The sequence below is a fragment of the Camelus dromedarius genome, chromosome 32 (genome assembly GCF_036321535.1).
Source record: "Camelus dromedarius isolate mCamDro1 chromosome 32, mCamDro1.pat, whole genome shotgun sequence".
In the NCBI taxonomy this organism is placed as follows: domain Eukaryota; kingdom Metazoa; phylum Chordata; class Mammalia; order Artiodactyla; family Camelidae; genus Camelus; species Camelus dromedarius.
Window position 1 is genome coordinate 7,375,386 of NC_087467.1, and position 21,363 is coordinate 7,396,748.

Genomic DNA, 21,363 nt, shown 5'->3' on the forward strand with positions numbered 1-21,363 from the left:
CTGACCTCATTTGAGACACAGTGAAAATTTTACTTCAGTGTTGGGGTGTGTGTGTATTGAGTGAGCTAATTAATTACCCACCTATATTATCACTTAAAACTTTTGGGGTTTGGTCTAAGATATTGAAAAATGAAAGACATAATAGAGATACGGATGTAATGAAAACACTTGATTAACTTCCCACAGAAGCAGAAAAGTTCCTAAAAAATCCTAGTGTTCTGGGTGGAGGACACTTGGTTTGCAGGGAAGGGTTTGCCTCATGCAGCCAAGAGGAAGGTGGCTTTGCCCAGAATCAGTGAGGACAAGTCGACGTTCTAGGTCACTCTCCGCAGAGCCACTGGCTTCCCCGAACCTCTTTTCTTCAGTTTCTGCCACTGCGTGCACTTAATGAATACTAATGGCATAATTTCCCAAGGTCCTCTGTAATTCCTCCGTGGAAGTCACTATCGGAACGAAATGGTTTGCTATGACATGGTTTGTCACCATGCTGGATTGTGACCAGGCCAGCACACAGCTGGAAAGTGCTGTAAATTCACTGGGCTGCCTCTGCTCATTTTGGACTTAATTTCTCAAGGTCAAAATGTTGTCTGGGGACATTTTAAAACTCAGCTTTACATTTGCTGCTGTTTTCTACTCGTTTGCTTTCTAAAATTTCTAAGTTATTTTCAGCCAATTACCCTTGCTTTGCCTTCTCCAACATTAAAAGGCTAGTTGGATTGAACTAAAGATCTTTCCTTTCTACACACAAAAATAGAAAAATTGCCAAAAAAGCACAGTTGGAGTGTTGGCTACAAATGAATTAGAATTTAAAAGAGGGAAGACAAAACCCTCCAGTCCTGAGAAATTCCATAGCCCTTCATTTTATTTTTCTTATTATAAAACCAGTGCTTATTATGAAAGCATTACTTTGCCTGTTTTATGATTAAATGCCAAGTGAGCAAAAGAAGACTGGAGGAGACGCCCACAGTCCGCTCACTGAGACGCAGCCACTGCCGTCTGGGGGCTGACTGGCCCACATTTGCTCATTCAGTCAATAATCATCACTGAAATATTGGTGACTAAGAATATTCATTTTGGACTAATTAACATTTGGGAGGGGTTCTTCCAACCAAACTGCTTTTAGCTAAATTCTTTTTGGCCAAATTGCTTTCAACCAACTTACCTGGAAACCATTAAGACTACCTTCCTGGGATTAACCATTCAGAGAGTGACTCCCCAGTCAGAGAACTGGGGACACACCGGGCTGTGAGTCAGGCCCGCTGCCCTGGGAGAAGGCAACGTGACGTGTCGTGATCACACTGTCTGTTTCTCTACAGAATTTGTGACACTCTGAAAGCTTATTTCTGCTTGGGCTCCTCTGAATCCCAACTGCACTTGGCTACTCCCTGAAAGGAAGTTTCTGGAAATGAGGGAAGATGTGGGGTTACGTGGGGTTTCTATGTGCCTCCCCCTTATCTACTGCTCAGATGATGTAACACTTCCTTGAAGCATGACTGAGGAAATTCCAAAGGAGCAAAGCTTTTTTTCTTTTTTTTTTTTTTTTCCTATATCTTTCTTCACTCTCCCACTCTTGGTCCACGAAGAAGCAAGCAATCACACCCAGATGCTGACAGGCAGCAGGTGACCGAAGAACCCCGAGGCTGTGAGTCACAGGTGAGTGCAGCTAGCAGGGATGCTACAGGTGTCCAACAAACTCTCCAAATTTCAGGTGGAGAAGGAAGCTTCTCCAGGAGGAAGAAGGTGACGCCTTTAGTCTTTAGGAGGACTGAAGAAGTGAGGTGACTTCCACAGGGTAACCCAGCAAATTAGTCACATAGCTGGGCTCGCAACCTGGGACTCCCAGCTCCCCGAGAGCGTTCTTCCTCATACAGCATTACAAGCAAAACTCATAATACTGAGGGGAAAGGACACGGGGACATGACAATTTTTCTTTTCAACAGCGACATATACATAATTTCAAACTAGTTAAAAATAAAAATTCTTGCCCACCCTCCCCACCCTAGGCCTACTGAATCAGAAACTCTGGGAATGGGACCCAGGCATTTATTTTTTTTTTAAAGCCCTCCAGGTGATTCCATACATATGAAAAGTTGAGAATCACTGACGTGGGATTCAATGCCTGGTACCATCTATGATTTACTTTAATTCTCTAAATCTCAGTTTCTTTACCTAAAACATACAAACCAAAAAACTCCCACTGTTTTGTTGGTTGAAAAACTACCACACTTAGTGACAAAAAGTACATGAAAGGCCCATAATCACTCAATGCACTTTAGCTGTCATGTGTTTATGGGCATCAGTTAATTCTCTGTCTGTTGAGTCAACATGCAATTTTTATGCCTACCCTCTGGCCATGTCTCCTGGGAGCCTTTGGGGTTCCCAGTGACCTGAACATCATTGGCTGGGAAGAATGAGGGAATGTGCTGGGATTTTTGGCTTTAGATGGTCTAAAAAGGAAGCTTTCCCAGCATGGCCTTCATCTCCCTGTGGTGACAAACTTATGCCTACAAGACAGCACAGTATAACGAACTTGAAAGAATGTACATCTTACTTTAATATCATGAACAGTCCAATTAGCCATACTCAACAGCTTACAAGTAATGATAATCCATAAATAGAAGAAAAACATTCATTTCACGAACATTTACCTAATATGAAAATATTTCTATGACAAAAATCCAAAGATCAAAGAAGATGGCATTTCTTTTTTTATGACAGGTCATCTTGGTTTATTTCATTCTCAGTTTTACAGAGAGGGTAAATTAAAATAATCCCATTGATAGCTTTAGTCATTGTCACCCTCACTATGTACTCTTTGTAATGGAATGACAAGGCATAGCAAAGCTTAAATATTCACTATATTAGTTAAAAGATGGAAAGGTTGAAATCTTGCTTTTGCTTAAATTGATTTGTACCATGTTCCTTTTTTAAAAAAAAAAAACACTTGTATTGTGGAATGGTTCTTGTATAGTAAACTACATGTATTTCAGATGTACAATTTGATGAATTTTGATAGATGTACACACCCGTGAAGCCACTGCCACAATCAAGATGGCTAACAAAAGATATTTCTTAAACAACTCTCACAGAATGGGGGAAGTCAAAAGTAGGGCATGGAATGGGGTGGAATGGGGGTGGAATGGGGTGGAATGGGCTGGAATGGGGTGGAATGGGGTCGGATGGGGTGGAATGGGGTGGGATGGGGTGGGATGGGGGTGGAATGGGGTGGGATGGGGTGGAGGAAAACGTGCGACACAGGAGGAATAAGCAAAGAGAGACAGAGAGAATCACTTACATCTTAATTTGTCCATGATCTTCCCTCCACACAACGTGGCTAAAGCCATTTTGACAGCAAATACTGAAATTTTACCATGGCCTTCCCTGTTTAATGATAACAGAAAAAAAAGAGGTGTCATTTGGAGAAATTCCAGTAACAAGGGTTGACATTTCCTGTTCTGCAGAAGTCACAACGACATCGCAGCGGCATGCATTATGTGAACACATCCATTTCAGAAAAGGTTGTGCAGACAATTCAACACACACTTCTGAAAAACGCTCTATTTAATGCTTCCTTTTTTCAAGGGACAGCAGAATCTTTATGTTATTCTTTGTACATGTCACTTGCTCAAAGTACCGACTGGTAGCCAACAGGCTATATGCTGTTTAACTGTGGATTAAAATGATAGAACATCCTTTTCACTTTGGGTTTCCTAAAATAATTTTATGCATGATGATTCCACATTCTTTATAATTTATTTAAACGAGCCTTCAGAAAAATCTTTCTTTTTGGTCAGATAATTTCTGAATTTTGTTAGGGGAAATACAGTTTTTTTTTTTAATCACGCTTTTTTTCAACCATAATTTCCTAGCCACAAGCCAACTGTCCTTATGTGATACACTTATTTTTCAAAGGGAGTTGGTATTTTAAAGGGGCAAAAATTAAGAGCTCTTTTGAATAGTTCTCTGACCTAAATGACACCAAAGCTGCCAAATCTTCATTGATTTAAGAAATATAATTAACTGGTCTTTCACCGAACGTGATGTAAAGGGCATATTGTAAGCCGCAGAGCATTTCAGATCAATGATTTTTCCAGTTGAAATAAACTGCTTATTCTTATATCCTTGGAACCGGAAAGTGTATCAAATTAGTAATTCATTTCCTCGGTAGTTGCTACTCTTAAGAATGATCAAAAGAAGTATTTAAAATAATAATGTAGCTGAAAGATAAGCAGGGTCTTTACTGACGAGGGTTTACTATATGGAATAAATAATTTATATGAATAGAAGTCATATATCTGACATCGTAGAAGAACAAGACATAATAAATTATTGTGTCTTTTTTCCTTACTAGACTTCGGAGACAGAAAGCGAGCATTTGCTATTCAACCTTGTTGCTGTCATTCTTAGCTCAGTACCTGAAATACAGCTAGCTGAAAAGCAAAACTGACCCGGTCCTATGCTAGTGACTCTCCCATTTATATTTTTAAGCCCAAGCACCAGACTCACATCATTATATTATTGGAAATCTTCACTTGGGTACTCCACATCAAACCAAGTGTGTTCAAAGTAGAATTATCTTTTCAAAGCCCTTTTGTAATTCTCCCACCAACTCACCTAATAACCTCCTCTTCCCGCTACTATCCCTCTTACGGTTGTCAGAATCACCAAGTATCTAGCTACCCAAAAATGAATCCTGGGGAAGGGATCGCCTTCGACTTTTTGCTCTTTCTTAATTCACTACCACCCAAATAAATGTGTGAGTGGCTCAGATATACCCACCTAGCTGTATACTAAACCCATTTCCTTCTTTCCCTTCTGACTGCCATTGCTTCCATCAGCTCTTGCTTTAACACTCTAATTACTTCTTAAATGACCTCTCTGCCTCCCCACTCATCTCACAGATTTGACCATATTGTAGTCAGCACCCGGTATCTGCGGTTCAGCATCCTTGGATTCAACCAACTATGTGCGGATACCAGGGGCATCTTGAAGGGACTCGAGCATCTGTGGATTTTGGTATCACTAGGGGGTCCAGGAACCAATCCCCTGCGGATACCGAGGGATGGTGGTGTTTCATTATTTAAAACCCTATTGCCTTCGTTTGCCCGCAGGATATAGCTCCAGCTTTATCTGTTTTCTCCTGTCCCATCTGCTACCATTTCTGCAGCACGCCACAGCCTGGCCCCCGCCCAATGCTTCTGCCCTTCCCACCACGGTCTGTCCAGGACTCTCCCACTTATTCATCAAGTCTCACTTCAGAATCATCATTAATTCTGCTCCCAAAACGTCCTTCCCTGGATGTGGAGGCAATCGCTCTCCCCTTCGCTTGGTACCTTTCACCCACCCGTCAGTGACTGATCACTGACCCGATTTGTTTATTTACGTGCCTGCATGTGATTCAACTCTACACCGTGAGGTCCTCGCGGGCAGAAATCTTGTCCTCTCAGCTGAATGCCCAGTGCCTCGCACGTTGTCTCCCACAGAGTTAGTGAACAATACATTTCTTGCATTAATCATTATAATAGGTGCCCTAGAGTTTTGAATAGCCACTCATTAAGTTGTTTACTAATTTTAGAGCAGGTAGCTATAATAAAAATGCAATGCTTTTGTAAAAACTGCCTCGTATAAAATTACCCCACATCCTCTGCATTCCCAACTGCACAGATAACTGAAAGTATCAACAATTTAATTAGCTTCTTTTCCTAAGCTGAAACACGGTTCAAATAATAACAAGGCAGTCTACGAAGTGTGGAAGAAAAGGAGTAATGTGGCAATAAAGCAGCCTTCAAAGTGTAGAGAAATGGAAGGGTATTACACGTGAGGCTTTAAGAGCAAATACAAGTTTCTTTTAGTGAATCAGAGAGAACAATTTAACTCAAGAAAGAGGCTCGACCACAGATGATGTTGAAACAGAGAGTGCTCCGAAGGATCAAAAAGAGGATAGCTCACGGGTGAATTCTGAAACCTTAGCTTTTCATGAAGAAGATCCTAGGGAGATCACCAGTCTTGTATTGTTCCTGGAAATGCGAGGTTAAGGCGATTAAATCCAACAATGGTTGTATCAGAGCTCTTTTGTCAAATTGACATAATAAATCAAGACACATCACCCAGTGGAGGGCAGCTCAATGAGAGTTTTGCGGGAACTCAAGGGTGAAATGAGGCCACTGGAATTTATTGTTACACCAGCTACTGTGCCAGATTGCGAATGTGACCCCTGTCACCAAGAAGACTCAGGGGGCACGCAGGAAGGTAGATTGAAGTAAGCACACAGCTACTGGGTGAGCCCAGACCATGGTCAGCCCAGGCTTTGGATAAACCTTTAAGGAGTTTAAGGAGTAACTGGAGATGACCCACTCATCGAGGGAGAATCCAGACACCAAAGATTTAAACACAAATGGATCAGTTTAAAGAACATTTTCAGTAGATAAAACAGGATGAAGAAAAGGGGCAGAAAGAGAAGATTTTCTAAAGGCCTCTGACAAGATTCCACACCAAAGACCATTACTTAAACAAAGTCACCTTGGGGTCAGGGTCCCTATTTTGCCGTAAAAAAAAAAAAAGAATTGGCATCGATACAGGAAGTAAAAAGTAGGGAGAAGTTGGTGTGCCCCAAATAGAGAATGCAAGAGCCATTCTCTTTAGGGAGCTTCCTAACTCTGGGCAGTTTGACTCACGAACAGTGAAACCCCTGAAGTGTCTATGACATGAAAAGTCAAGCTCACGAGGACGGCTAACAGGGAGTTCCCAGGAGTCTCGGGCAAATGAGCAGGAAAGCAGCATATTGTTCCCAAGTGAGCGCTGTGCACGCGCCGCCGCCAGGAGTCAGGTGGTCAAGCGGCGGCGGCGCGCGTGGAATGTCGGCTGTGGGCCGCAGCGCAGCACGCAGACCCTCCAGGGGACGCTGAGGACGGGAAACAGAGACGGTCCCTAACGCTGCAGGCCAGCGCCCAGAGGAGCCCTAGGAAAAGTCTACACCCTCGCCCTGCTTTTGTGAAAAGCCACGGCAGCACAGCTCGACTTTCCTGCGTAGTTCAGATTGCCACCTCAAGGAAGAGGCAACAGCCCCAAAGGTGTTTGACAGCACTGTGTACAGCATCCGGTGTGTCCATTAGACCATCAGCTGTTAGGGCTGGGGTGGGCCTTAGAATCAGTGCTCACTGATGTGACCGCATAAGCTTTTCTTTGTGAGTGACAGCTGCTGGTGTGAAAGGTACAGTAAAGGCTTTAAAAATAAGTTTATTACCAGCCTATTATTTTTATTAAAAGGATAATTTTACTTTTAAAGTAAAACAAAATTTTTACTTATTTCAATGTTTTCTCTTTCAATGGAGAGCGAGAACACAAAGCATAATACATATTTTACTCATTTTCTCCCTCCACTATTTGTTTTTTGGCATCATGAAATACATGCCATTTTTAAGCCATTTATCCTGAAGCTTTTCCCTCTGCAAATTTTACTTTCCTGTTCTAGCTTGATAACAAAATATACCTAGTGAAATTATTATGTTTGTATTTATTGAACACCTAAAAGGATATTTAAGAGAACCAGCAAATGGTCAAAGGTATAAATTAAAATTGCTTCACAAGTGATTGTTTCTTGAAATCTTTTATTTCCTCTTGTACTTTGTTTACTCATTCTGAAAATTTTCAAATTTTTCTAAGGGACAACTGATTAAAAGTGGAAAAAGAAAAGCACTTACTCTCTGGTTAAAAAAAATATATATATATATATATGGAGGTTGGTAGAGTGTCTTAAAAACATGGATTACTTCAAAGTTTGACTCATCATAAGAAAAAGTTAACTGCTTTGCACTGGGCTAAGTTTTCTGTGACTATACAGAGACAAACTGACTTCTTTTAACTAAGAAGCTATTACTTTTAGGGAAGGAAAATCTACTAACAACTAAATCTAAAAGCAAATGGATATTGACAGGTCTGGGGTGTTAGGCTGAAGTTGGAACTGGAAAAATTTAATAAACAGAAAGGCTCAATTAAACAGAGTCAGGAGACCAGCAGGGGGAGCTCTCACACCCCGTGATGATAACATCCCAACAGGAGGAAGGAAGACTTTTCCTGGAAAGGACTCAGCCAATGAAAAGCCGTGGACTCTTCATTCACTGTGGTCCTCCCAACTTCCTTCTCCTTCTGTAAAAGAGTTCTCCTTCCCGTGCCCTATGGGGACGCGCCATGGCTGCAGCCCTTGAATGGCAATTCCCTGCTGATCCCAAATAACTCGTTCTGAACAGGCTGAGGGAACAACCTCTCTATTTAAGAATACAAAACCCAGAAGGTCTCCTCTTACCAACATATTTTGCACAAGCGTTTGGTAAGCACTCCCACTTTCCCTCTTCTCTTTCTCACACACTTTGGTGGCTTAATTAACTGAGAGAATTGCTTCCTCCCCTGGCTTCTACAACGTGCCTCTCTGACAACACGTTTCTTTCTCTGGGACTTACTTTGTTCATATGGATCACGCATTTATTAACTCAGTACACATTTGGGCATCTCAAGATGAGTGAGATATGGCTCCCACCCTCAACTGGCTTCCCATTGACTGGGGAGAAAGAGTTGAAACCAGCTAACTTTAATACAACACATTTTAAGGGTGGGGTCCACCTTCCTCACCTATCTTCCCTGCTCTGCCGCAGCACCTAACACATAGCAAGTTTTCAAGATACATTAGTTAAATGAATAAATGCACAAGTGAAATGTTCTGATTTTACACTTAAGTTTTCTATTGTGCATTATTTGAGGAAAATGACAAAGACTGACTTTATGGCCCTTAATATTAGATTCTGCAGTCATGTGGTGTGTTGGATTGAGAAGGGAACACATACATAATTACTCTTGTTTGGGCGACAGTGAAGTTAACATGTGAACAGAGAGAAATCCCTTACTTGGTCCTGGCATCACTTTGGGATCCCCAGAATGTTAGCAGGACATCTGGGAAAAGAATTCCTCATCGCACTGGGCCAGGTGAGTTTGCCAGGAGTTTGTCCAGGACGCAGGATGGAAGGGGCCGAATCTCTGACATGTCTCCCTCACTACCATGAAATCCCATCTGCCACTCATCCAAAGTATACGTTTGACAGAAGGATGAGTGACATTAAGGATGCTCAATTCACCTACAATTGTGAAAATTCTTTGGAAGGAGATTCCATTTTTGTGACATGTAGGAATCTTGGAACAAAGTATTTTCTACCAGAACAAAATTTTAGTGACTAGAGAATGTGAACATCTTGAATTTCAGATGTGCTAAGGAAAAAACCCACTAAGCCAAGTAAACTTGAAATAACGAGTTTTAGCCACAGATATAATAAAAAGCGGAGAGAAGAACATTTGGTTTCGTGTGATTCTTCCCTTTTTCCTTTGTTCTCACACATCTACAGAGCCTCAGACGTGAACAGCACGTTTTGTGGGTGCACGGAGGAAGAGCTGTGGGTTCTGTAGTGCATCTTGCATTAAACGTCACAATCATTTTTAAGACTCAAAAGGCAGAAGGGTTTTGGCAGAGTTCCAGGATTACTTGACATCCACGCATCGGAACTAGGGCTGTGGTACCTTTCAACGCGTCGGGGGCTCAGCCCTGGGGACGGATGTGCACATGACTCAGCCAGACTCCATATGTCTAACAGAAAGGAAAATTTTGTTCTTTGTGTTCTCTGTGAAAGACTATTATAAGCTGGATTGGGCGTTCTGGATGGCTGTCGTAAAACTGACTCTAAATCTACAATGTAAAACATGTTAAGTCCCACTGCCTCCTTCACATACACTCTGTCAAATATGTTTAAATACCACACACTGGAAAGGTTAGGAATGTGCGCGTAATAAAAATACCCTGTAATAAGCAGGGTCGGTCTGGGGGAAAAAGCACATTAATTTTCATTAAAAAAAAAAAGAAACAGAAAGCATGAATAGAGCAGAGCTTAAACTGATGCCTGAAACAAAATGATTTCCCCCCCCCCCCGTACCTCATCTATGAGGGAAAGCTCCATGACCTGCAAATTATTTGACCTTTTTATGTCTCAGCCTCATCACCTACTCAACCTGGAAAATTAGAATCATATAGCACCAAACCGGTAAGACTGTCGGCACACAGGAAACGCCGAGTGTATCTTGGTTATTACTACAATTATTCTATTATTCTTATTATCATTAAAGAATTGGCATTAAGAATTGACCTGCAAATTTTGATAAATTTAGTTTAGACGTGCTGAGTTTGTATGTCTGTAAATCATCCAGGTGAACAGATCTAAGAAGATTATATATGGATTTGGAATAGTAATAAGTCTATGAATGGAAATATAGATTTGGAAATTTGAACAATTTAAAGAACAGGAGTTGTTTGGAGAAATGGAGTAATCAAGATGGATGGGTGGATGATTGTAGCCATAGACCGTTGCATCACAGTTCAGGATTTTAGAAGTAGTGCCATCCTGAGTGATAAGAAACTCCAGGATGAGAAAGTTGAAATTAAGATGAAGCAAAATGGCATAATGGATCAATCTTATAACCACATTTTAAAATGACTTGGCTGTTTTTAGAATTCTTTTCAAACAAAATAATGAAGAATGTTAAAAAAAAGAAAAAAGAATTGACCTCCAAAAATAGGAAAATCACAGTTTCCTTTAACATATATCATTGTCCTACTTTGAGTCTTGAATCTATGTGAAAATAATATTTGCTGAAAGCAAGGCCACTGTCACAAACTCTACTTTATGAGGGATTGTCCCAAGAAGGAAGAGTCTCCTGAATTGAAATGAGATGAAGTCAACTGACTCAAGTCGATGTTTGCCCACGTTAGTGACCATGAACGTCTCGTCTTCTCTGCGGGACATGAGTAAAGCCAGAGGAATGGATCTCGGTGACAGAGCAAACTTAGACTCGCTAGTTTCAGTCAGATATCTGAGATTAAGGAGGACTTACTCTCAGAAGGAGACTAAAAAGAAATTAGTGTGAGAAGAGCTAAGAGAAGTCAACCCTTGACCTTCAGTCATTCATTTGCTCATTCACTGATTTGTAATGAGCTGGAAAACGTCTCCGGGTTCTATCACTGGCCAGGTGGTAGGAAGGGACATCAGGTTTCCACACTGGCCCTTGTTTGGATAATTAGGAGTTTATTATAAGAGATGGAACTGGACATTCATTTTATTCTTGTTTCTATTCTCATATTCTCCTCTGAGTTAGATTTCCAGGTAGCGGGACGTGCTGGCTTACCTCTCACATTGTTTAAAATTTCAGAATCCGTCAGACAGAAAGTCTGCTTTGCAGTAGGGCTGGCTGTGCCCGTCTGCTCTGCAGCCCGGGGGCTCTGTGTGGCTGCGTCTGGGGGTCTCTCCGAGGAGATCGCTCTGTGTGGACGTGTTCGTGAACCTGCTACAATGAGACTACTCACTGTGTACCATATAACTGCAGTGTAGACACAGACGCCTTCCTATCTGCTGGAGCAATAGGAACCCAGTATTTCTTCCAAACACTTGTGTGAGCTGCTCTTTACCTCGGCGTAGTCCTTAAGCTTAGCATCCATCAGTCTCGAAATGATTCAGCTACATCATCATAGCCACTTAGAGAACACTTGCAGCTCTGCTTCTCGAAATGCCCTTCCCAATTTCCAAACAAAAGTGAAAAATCTGACTCTATTAGTTTAAGCTCTATCTACTTTACAAACTACCCCTCCTTGGTGTGAATGTGGCCCCATTTCTGTATTTAAAGAGTCAATCCAAATTATTTTTTTTATGAAACCTCTAGCAATACCCCAAGATTTAGCAGGAAATTACGTCTCTCTGTTTACATTTTCTACTGTTGCACTTCTAGCAGTAAAATAAGTCTCCCAAAGAGTTTATGGCAGGTCCGAAAGCTGCCACGCTCTTGTTAAGGGGACAGACGGAAATGCTGCTGCAGAAATTCCAGGGCTTGGTTCCACGCTGCCACCTGTCACGTGCAGCCACAGCCTCCTCCCCCTGGCCCACTGCTTGGCTACCATAGTGACTGGCCCAACACAGCGCATCAGTGCTGACGTCTGCACAGACTAAGTGTAGGATCTCTCACGCTGGACTGCTTGTTTTAGAATGGTTTATTTCAACTGGGGAATTTCTCAAAACGTAAATATCACGGAGACAATAATGTGCACTGGTCAAACTGGGCACAGGCAATTCTGTCACCACGCTAGGTTGAGAAAGTGACAGCTGGTGACTCTCGTAAGTGCGGGCATAATGACATTAGTGTGGCTGGAACATCTCCAGGGCTGGGCTCAAAGACTCCCAAGCACTGGCCGGACACTGAGACTACACAGACTCTTCTGAGAGTCTTAAAATGTGGCTGCTGGAAGGCCCAGCCAGCAATTTCCCTTCTTCGTATTGCAAACCAGCGGTGAAACTGGAGGTGCTGATACCATGTCCAGACTAGGTGCTATCAGCAGAAGCCCTTTTGAGATGATCGGCTGGCGATGTGATGCAGGGGTCGTTTCACATTTCTCAGGGCCGCCACTTATGCCTCAGAAAAGAAATCTGAGCTGAGTATGTAAGTTCCCGCTCTGCCACTATCATGCTGACTGTCACTGGACAAGGGACAATCTCTCTGAGTTCTGGGTCCTTCATCTGTAAAGTGAGAGGTTTGGAAAGCACAGCCTTTAAGATCTCAGACTACTCTGAAATTCTCTGAGTCTGTGAGGGGAAGTGAGAAGATAATGAGGCGGAGTTTCAGTCGTGCTGTGTGGACGGCACCATTGTTTTATGTGCGCGTTACTTAACTGACCAGTCCGTCTAATGCCGGTCATGGCTACTTTCACTCGGCTGGTCTAGGAACCCTTTTCAGCTTTTCCCTGCTTGCTCTGGGGTCTTGTATAATAGCAACGCCTCAGAAACACTGTCTCGGACAGTTTGCAAAGGAGAGAGTCAAACACATCCTCCTATGTCATGCTTCATTAAATCGCTCCACAGGCCTGCCATCACCCAACGCTTTCAAGTGTGCATAGCTTCTGGAAAGCGTAGGATGAGTTAATAAAGGTCAGCCTGTAAAATACAATTGTCCTCCATCTCCTGTAGTGCTAATTGACCCTCTGAGTCTTCTCCAAAGCATTTGAAATTTATATTAACCACACAGACTTTCTTGAGACAGGTATCTGGTCAAGAGGAAAAAAAGGCAGTTGGTTACCCTAGAAAATCCTTTGCAATGAAGACCAAGAAGGACAAGAGGAAGGGAAGACCGGACACAGAGAAGGTAGCAGACATTCAGAGAGAGCTTACGGATCAAAGGCTGCCAGCAGGAAGTTAAGCAGGAGGCTGATGGACTGCTCCACCTGGATTTGGTGAGTGGTCGGCATCCTTTTGTTGAGCTGGTAAAAAATGGTGGAGAGCACGGCCTCCAGGCGGGCCACACTGAGTTCCATGTTCGGGTCCAGGTTGTTCAGGGCATTTTCCCGCAATGCTTCTATGACGTTCCAGATGTCCACCAGGTGCACTGCATACAACGAAAGCAGAGTGAACACATCAGCCCAGAGGGCATGGAAAGGAAAGTTCATTATTTCACACGGACCTTCTGTCCTGTTTTGTCAAGGTGCCTGCCTCACAGGCGTCAGTATTGATATTAGTAAAGGTACATAGTACAGGATCTCAAAGATTTGATGTACAGTGTATAACAGCAAGCAAAAGATTTTCTGAATGTCACACTAGAGAGTTATTTCTATGACCCTTGAAATACATGTGAGGAATTTGAGGATCAAGGATGTTAACTGACAAATGCAAAGGTCCAACTGATATTCGCATCCAAGCCTACCTGGCTTTTTTAAAAAAAATATTGAGATATAATTGATCCGTAACATTGTGTAAGTTTCAGGTGTACAACAGGTTGCTTTGATACATTTTCATATTTATTTGATACATTTCTGTATTGCAATATGACTACCAACGTAACGTTAGCTAACGTATCATGTCCTGTAGTCATCTTTTTTTTTTTTTTTTGTGGTGAGAACTTTTTAAGATCTAGTTTCTCAGCAGCTTTGAAGTGTGTAGGACTTGTGATTAAAATTAACAAGTCTCTCTGACTTTAAAGCATTTTCCCACTGCACACACGGACCCCTTACAAAGAAAAGAGAAAATCAACACTTAAAGTCTGGTGTTTGAAAGGATATCAGAACTGCCTTTGAGTATTTAAACTATTTTCACTTATTTACAAATTTTTTTTAGTAGTATAAGGTTTGAAATTAGAAAAAAAGGTAAAGTGACGGCAGGCAGGAAGAAGGGAACGTTATCTCTACAATACAGCAGCAGAACCAAGGCACAGATTGCTTAACTAACTAGTCAAGAACAAAGAGTTTTTTGGTTACACTGTTAGCAAGCTCATTTAACTTAAGTCTTGGTTGCGTTCACTAGGATAGTCAAGAAATCCATTTCTATTTCTTCCTTGTTCACCTGAATCCTTGTTATGACATCCCAGATACCATCACCACAGTCAAGACAATGAACACGTGCATCCCCCACAAAGGTCTCCTCAGGCACCTTTTGATCCCTCCTGCTCCCCATTCCAGGCAACCACAGCTTCCCATCACAACTTTCTAGAATTCTACATAGCTGAAATTGCACAACATGTATTCTTTTTTGTTGTTGTTCTGTATTCTTTTACTTAGTGTAACTATTATGAGCATCATCTACTTTGTTGCATGTAGAACAGTTTGTCCTTTATTAAAAATTGCTGAATGGTATTCTATTACATGGATATACCACAGTTTGATTATCCACTGCCCTGGGGATAGACATTTGGGTTATTTCAGATTGGTTATTAAGACGAAAGCGGCTCTGAACAATCATGGACACATCTTTGGATAGACGCTTGCTTCCATTTCTCCTGATAAATACTTGGAAACAAAGTGGCTAGGTTGTATGGTGGGTGTTTGGTTAATTACAAAATTTCCAAAGGGTTTTTCAAAGTAGTTGTACTGTTTTACATTCCCATTGGGAGGGGAAGAGCCCCAGATTCTCCACATCCTCGCCAAGTTTAATTACACTTTGGTATCTGAAAATACATATGTTGTCTTAATGAAATATATATGACAACTGTACACTCCACATATGCTTTACCACCAACAACTTTCAAGTTTTAGCCTCCTATATCTTTGCTCACTTCTGATACTGTATTTGAAAAGCAAAACTAACATCTGTTGAGATCCTGGACTTGGAGTCCAAAGACCTGGGTCCAAACCTGGCTCTTCTACTATAAGTGCATATCTTTTTTTTTTTAAGTGCATATCTTTTTAGTTTTGACTTAGACCTCACTCTCCTTATCTATAAAGTAGGGCTGGTGTTCATTAAACGGAAAAATGCATGAGATCAAAAGTGCTAGTGCCTGGTATATAGAGACAATAAATTACACACAAACAAATGAATAATGTGAGTCATGTCAAAAGAAAAACTTCTGAGCACATCTCCAATTTGAGGCAGAGGAATACAAATCACTTTTCAACAGAATTACTTAGGTATTTATTAGATTTGGATACATTCAGTTTTATGTGATTCCAAATTTGCAACCTTCTCTGTGTATCACACAAGGACATTATTTATATTTCTTACTGTTATTTATCCAAGTTTTTCAACTGAGCAGGCAAGGCACCCCCAAGAAGATGGCATTATAAGTTGAATTTTTTTATTAATTATATTTCTTGAGGGAAATAGCTGGGATTCCTAGAGTTACCCACTATATATTCAGTCTACAAATCCTCTGGATCCAGTCCTTGGGGATGTCTGGGTACAGGATACTACGAGAGCAGTGATGGTGGGATCTGGTCCAGGGACCCACAGGGAGTAGGCTACTCAGCTATTCTGACCAGGATCCTGGCTATGGCTCATGTGAAACAGGCACTGGAGAAGAGGAACACGGACTGTGAACTTGGCCACAGGAGGAAGATGGCTCCCAGCCAAGAAAGAGAAATGGTTGCTGGTGGAGGGAGATAATCTGGATGGCTGGGTCTCTCTTGGTGAGGCTTTGTAGGGCAAAGGGAGGCTCTCAGGATTCCCAGAAGTGGAATAATAAAAGTCCACGGGAGTGGCCAGCGTACCCACAGGGAAGTCCCTAAGGCAAGTTAGTCTCTGCTTGTCCAGCCTAACCTCATTGCTTCTCTTCCAAGCCCACTTTCTCTGGGGTTCCCTTCCCCAGTGAGTATCACCACCTTCCCATCCCTCCTCCTGCTCCAGCCAGAATGTAGATTTCGTCACTGGGTCCTCACATCTCACACACTATCAGGGACCAAGTCCTGTGGATCTGTCTCCTACGTATCACTTTAATGCCTCCATTTTCATGGACCTTTGTTTGCATCCTCCAACTCCATCATCAGCTGCTGTCACCATTATCTTTTACTGGTTGACTGAGTCAGTTCTTCAGTCTTTTTTCTTTCTCCACTCCAATTCTTTCTATACGCAGTAGCCAGAGTGCTCATTCTGAACTGCGAATCTGACACAGCACTTGTGTGCTGTCTCAAGCCCTTTAATACCTTCCCATTAATTTCAAACCCAAACTCTGCAGCATGTCTTGCCAAGTTCTTTTTGATCTGGCCTCATTGATTTCTCATCTACGTCTCATCCATCGTATAACTTAGTGTCACCATGACATCTTCAAGGATGTCTCTCTGGATCCCCTGCCTCTAGTTTTGTACCCCTCTCACGTGCCACCTTAGAACCCTCTTCTTTCCCATCCCATTTAGTGGAGTCTCTGTACAGACCAGCTGATCATCTGTTCCCTGCTCTGCATCATACATGCCACGGGGACAGGACAGACTGCCTGTCCTGATACCTGTTCACAGCCCTGGCCCTGTCACAGGGCCTCACACATCACAGGAGCTTCGTGAATATCTATCTGTTGGCTATGTGAGTGCATGACAAGGAAATGACAACAGTGAGACAGGGCCTTCTAAGGATGCATTTGATTACTAAAGAGGCACTAAGGCGCAGTCAGGAAGAATCACACAGCCCTGGTTTGAATCTTAGGGTTATCGTCAGTCAAACGACTTGACTTCTCTGGATCTTAGAAAAAAGGGGCTGATAACAGAGCCTACCCCCTGATGACTACTACAGTATGGTCTAACAGTATGATGCTTGTAAAACGCTTGTAATAAGGCATGTAGGTACCACAGGAAATAATAATGGCTTATTATTATAGACAAAAGTCTGGAAGTCATATGAAAGTTATTAAAAATAAATATGGTCCATATTTGTGTCTTTACACATTTCAGGTCTCACTATAAGGAAAAATAAAATACTGATTTTGGCCGTGAGGATAGATCGTTACAAATGACTTAAAGAAGCTAGTTTTCATAATTTTGCACCAGGCACTATGGTAGGTCCTGGGGACTCAATGACAGAACATCCAGATGTGGTTCCTGTCTTAGGAGCTAACAGCCTGGTGGGGGAGAGACGTGACTCACCATCGCATAAACAGATAAGTGGCAAATGACTTACTGGACAGATAAAGTGCCAGGTTTGGAACAGGATTACATGGTTTTGAAGGGACCAGAAGAACGAGATAAGGCGGAGGAGCACTGTAGATATGGTAAGGATTTTGGTCTTTATGCTAAAAGGTATGAAGACCCTCAAATGGGTTTTAAACGGGAGAGTGACATGATCAGGAATGCAGCTTAAAAATATCACTTCTGACTGTGAGGGAAGAAAGGAGCGGAGATGGACAGGCACGCACGGGGAAGCAGCTGGAACTGCGGGAGCGCACGTAAGAGGAGGCGGTATTTTTGCATAGGGGATGGAAGTACACAGAGAAACTGTAACCACGCACATCGTACGTACCTATTTTCTAGGAGTGGCAGAGCAGAAAGGATGCAGATTTTGCAATCACAAAGATTGAGGTTTCATTCCTGGCTCTGCCAATGACTCTAAAACTGTGGGCAAGTTATTTCACCTCCCTACGTTTTATTATTCCCTTTTTAGAGATGAGGAAACCAGTATCACCCAGAGGGAGCTGCAGTGAGGAAAAAAGGTATATACCTGTGTTGACCACAGGGCTTGGCACATAATAGAAGTCTGACAAATGAGTTATTAGTGTTAAAATAATGAAACACCCTCTGACCTACAGCCATGCTATGCTATTATTAAGTGATAAGATTTATTATGAGTCCAAACCCAAGTTTTCACCCAGTCCTTAAATTCAATAAATGAATTAACATATAATGTTGAGCACATACTGTGGAGGTGATAGAAAAGAAGGCTAAACTACATCCCAGCCACAAAAAGCAGGTATTTATTTAGTTCCGTTGTCATATATTCTGAGTTAGTGGAGTCTGAATTGATTTCACTGTCTTTGACAATTAGAGACGTGTTAAGGAAGACCTCCTTTCATGAAGATTTTTCGGAAACTTTATCTCATTGGTAACTACGTTGAGAGGTGCAGGTCATCGCGCAGAATAGTGTAAATTCCCGGGCAGCTGACTGGGTTCCCACTGGGCTCTCCTACTGGCTTTCTATATGACCTTGAGCGAGTCCCTTAAGGTCATTCAGTTTGATTTCCTCATCTGTAAAGTGTGGACAATGACAGTTCTTCCAATATAGGGTTACTGTGGGGGACACACGAGGTAATTCACATAAAGCCCGTCACACAGGGCTTACTGCATAATGAGCATTCAGTATCTGTTCATTATTATCGAGACAGAAAATATCACAAGCCTTTTGCTTAATTAAATAGGAACATTAAGAAACGTGCTAAGTTGAGAGTCATCAGGAAGTTATTAAGAGGTCTGTTTTAAAAGTCTGACCGTTGTATAAATATGTTAACTTACTGCTGAGCTATCAAACTGTTTTAGAAAATGAGGACTCCAGTTAGGTCATGCAGTGATGACTGTGCAACACTAGATGGCACTGTGCACACTTTACTAAATATCTATCAAGCGAACTGCCCATCACAGAGCACCTGCTACTATGCACAGGCGGTGAGAAGTGGGGTTTCCTCATCTATGTAACTGCACAGGTTACACTAATCTACTAGATAAGGCATCCACTTGCAAAATGAAATTATTTGGCTGACACCAATCTTATCAAGAACACACAAAATGTATTCGTAAAAGTAGTATTTTAGTACTTTATAGAATCTTAAAAAGAATGTGTTAATTTCATTTATTATTAATACCTCATGTGTTGTCTTTATAAATAAATGGAAATAGACAGAGCTTCAATAGCTTGCCTTCAATCCAGGCAAAATCATGAAGACAAGAGCTAGGTCGGGGCAGGATCGGGGGTGGGAGGGAGTGCTTGTGTGTGGGTAGAGACGACTTTGCTGATCTCAAGCGACGTTTCTTATCTATTCACTGATGTCTTACACCCTATTAATAGGAGGAGACTCTTAGTTCATAGTTAGAGATGATTTAAATCCAAGTATCCCTGAGAGAGGTGCAAAATGCCAAGCTCGCTGGTGCCTAGATAGGAATGACTGATGTCATAAAACTGATGAGAAGTGGGAGAATCGCAGAAATAGGGTAGAAGACGGGACTTCACCTTAGTCACCTCGGAGTGGTGGTTCTCAGTTGTGGCTGCACACTGGACTCCCTGCAAGGCTGTAAAAATAGGTCCCCAGTGATGTCGCTGCTGGTCCAGGACCGTACTTGGAGCCACAAGACACTAGGCTTGTTAGACATGCAGACCCTCAGGTCCCCACCCCAGACCTAGAGAATCAGAATCTGCATTGTAACAACATCCCCGGGCGGCCTGTATTCACATTAAAACAGAGAAACTGCTCCAAGTCAGCAGTTCTCAGTCCTCTGGCATCAAGACAGCCTCCTATGTCCTAACAAGTTGTGAGGTGTGTTTCAAGAAGCTGGGAACACAAGCTTTTTCCTACAATTTCAGGTTTGTTTTTCTCTTAACTGATGTGATTTATAAAAATCCATCAGATTGTATCAGAGCGATGACTATTTTAGTTCACCTTCAGATTATATACTTATCTGGAAATTCAGAAGGCAGCAGTTCATGAGAAAACATTTCAACGTGTAAGTGTTTACCAGGTATCTATCTATTGCACGTACAGGCATTAACGTATGGAGAAAGATTGCTGTATGCTATGCCTGCAGAGTTGGGAAGAGAGGTAAGAAATGAGATTCCGTAATATTTTCAAAAGAAATTAAATCTAGCTGGTAATTTTAAAGATTCTACACTACCTTATGCTTGATGTTATAGGTGATTTAACACAACATGAGAGCCTGGCCATAAAAGAGCTTGTAATTCCCATGGGAGAGACCCATTCAGATGGCCTAACCAAAGCCCTGGATGAGACCCTATACTGTTAAAAGGCCACATCGTAGAGCAGATTAAAAAAAAGAACTACTGGATCTCAATGTATAGGGATGTATTATGGGCTGGAGACTTGGGAAAGATTTAGAGGAGGATGGTTCCTGAATCACAGGAGGATAGGAATATGTAGAGATGAGGAGGGGTAGGTACCCCAGGAGAAGGAGGATCGAGGGACCAACGGCAGAGAGCAGTGAGTGACCGTGATGGAGCCGGATCTTGTATTGACCTGACTGCTCCAGCAGAGCTCGTGTTGGGGTTTACTGGAAAGCAGGCTCGAACACTTAGTAACCTTTTCTCTTGCCTGTTACATAAGACTTCTCTAATTTTTCAGTAATTAAATAGATTAAGACTCTGCATCCTGCAAAGTTTATTCTTAGTTTCATTTTCAAACTACCATGCCAGCTAATTCATATCCTTCACTACAGCCAACTGGTCCAGCAGCCACTACAGGTGTCTTGAGAGCAGTGAGTGGGTCTCAAATCACGGCCGCTGATTCCGCAGGTATGGAGTGTGGCCAGGGCACCGCTAGGTCTAAGCGGCTCCTTAGGGGATTTTGAAAGACAAGGAAGTCTGAGAACCACCGCTAGGGAGTGTGATAAAGGATGGGGTTCACAAGAGCCCGGAGGAAGAGGAAACTGATGCTCACTGGAGTCAGAGGAGTTTATTTAAAAGGTATCATGAGAGTCCCAGGAAGAGTGTGGTCAAGAAAGCCATGTGCAAATTAGCCAGTTAAGATTTTCCAAATGAATAATTTATTCTGATGCCCTCCTTCAGGTCTGTGAGCACGACAAAACTGTGTTTAAAAAGCTGTTAGGGAGGAAGAACTCAAGTTGAGTGGTTATGCTTGGCCAGGGTCCTCTGGCCGGATGTGACTGTGTTGAAAATATCAGCCATCACTCACATTAACCAAACACTGAGCTCAGAAAGAAAATGTTAGTAAAAGACAAATTTCAGACTTGATCTCTATTAGTGAGCCATGAGCGATATTCCTTTCAAAAATACGAATGTAAACAACATCTCAGGAGCTCACCAAATTACTTTATGCTCCTAAACTCAACGTACGCCTTTATCACCAAGACGGTTCTCTTTG

The 21,363-nt window shown here is 42.1% G+C and overlaps 1 protein-coding gene across 10 annotated transcripts in view; it reads right to left on the reverse strand.

Moving 5' to 3' along the window:
• Positions 1–21,363, reverse strand: part of DTNA (dystrobrevin alpha) — a 221,311-nt gene that overhangs the window by 72,913 nt on the left and 127,035 nt on the right. For all 10 annotated transcript variants that reach the window (XR_010378658.1, XR_010378660.1, XR_010378659.1 and 7 more), the window contains exons 5-6: positions 13,245–13,458; positions 3,296–3,381 (exon numbers count right to left, since the gene is read on the reverse strand). Coding sequence is in view for 7 of the 10 variants with exons in the window: in XM_031438981.2 (XP_031294841.1) it covers positions 3,296–3,381; positions 13,245–13,458 (300 nt within the window). In the remaining 3 variants the exon portion in view is untranslated. The remainder of the gene's footprint in view (positions 1–3,295; positions 3,382–13,244; positions 13,459–21,363) is intronic.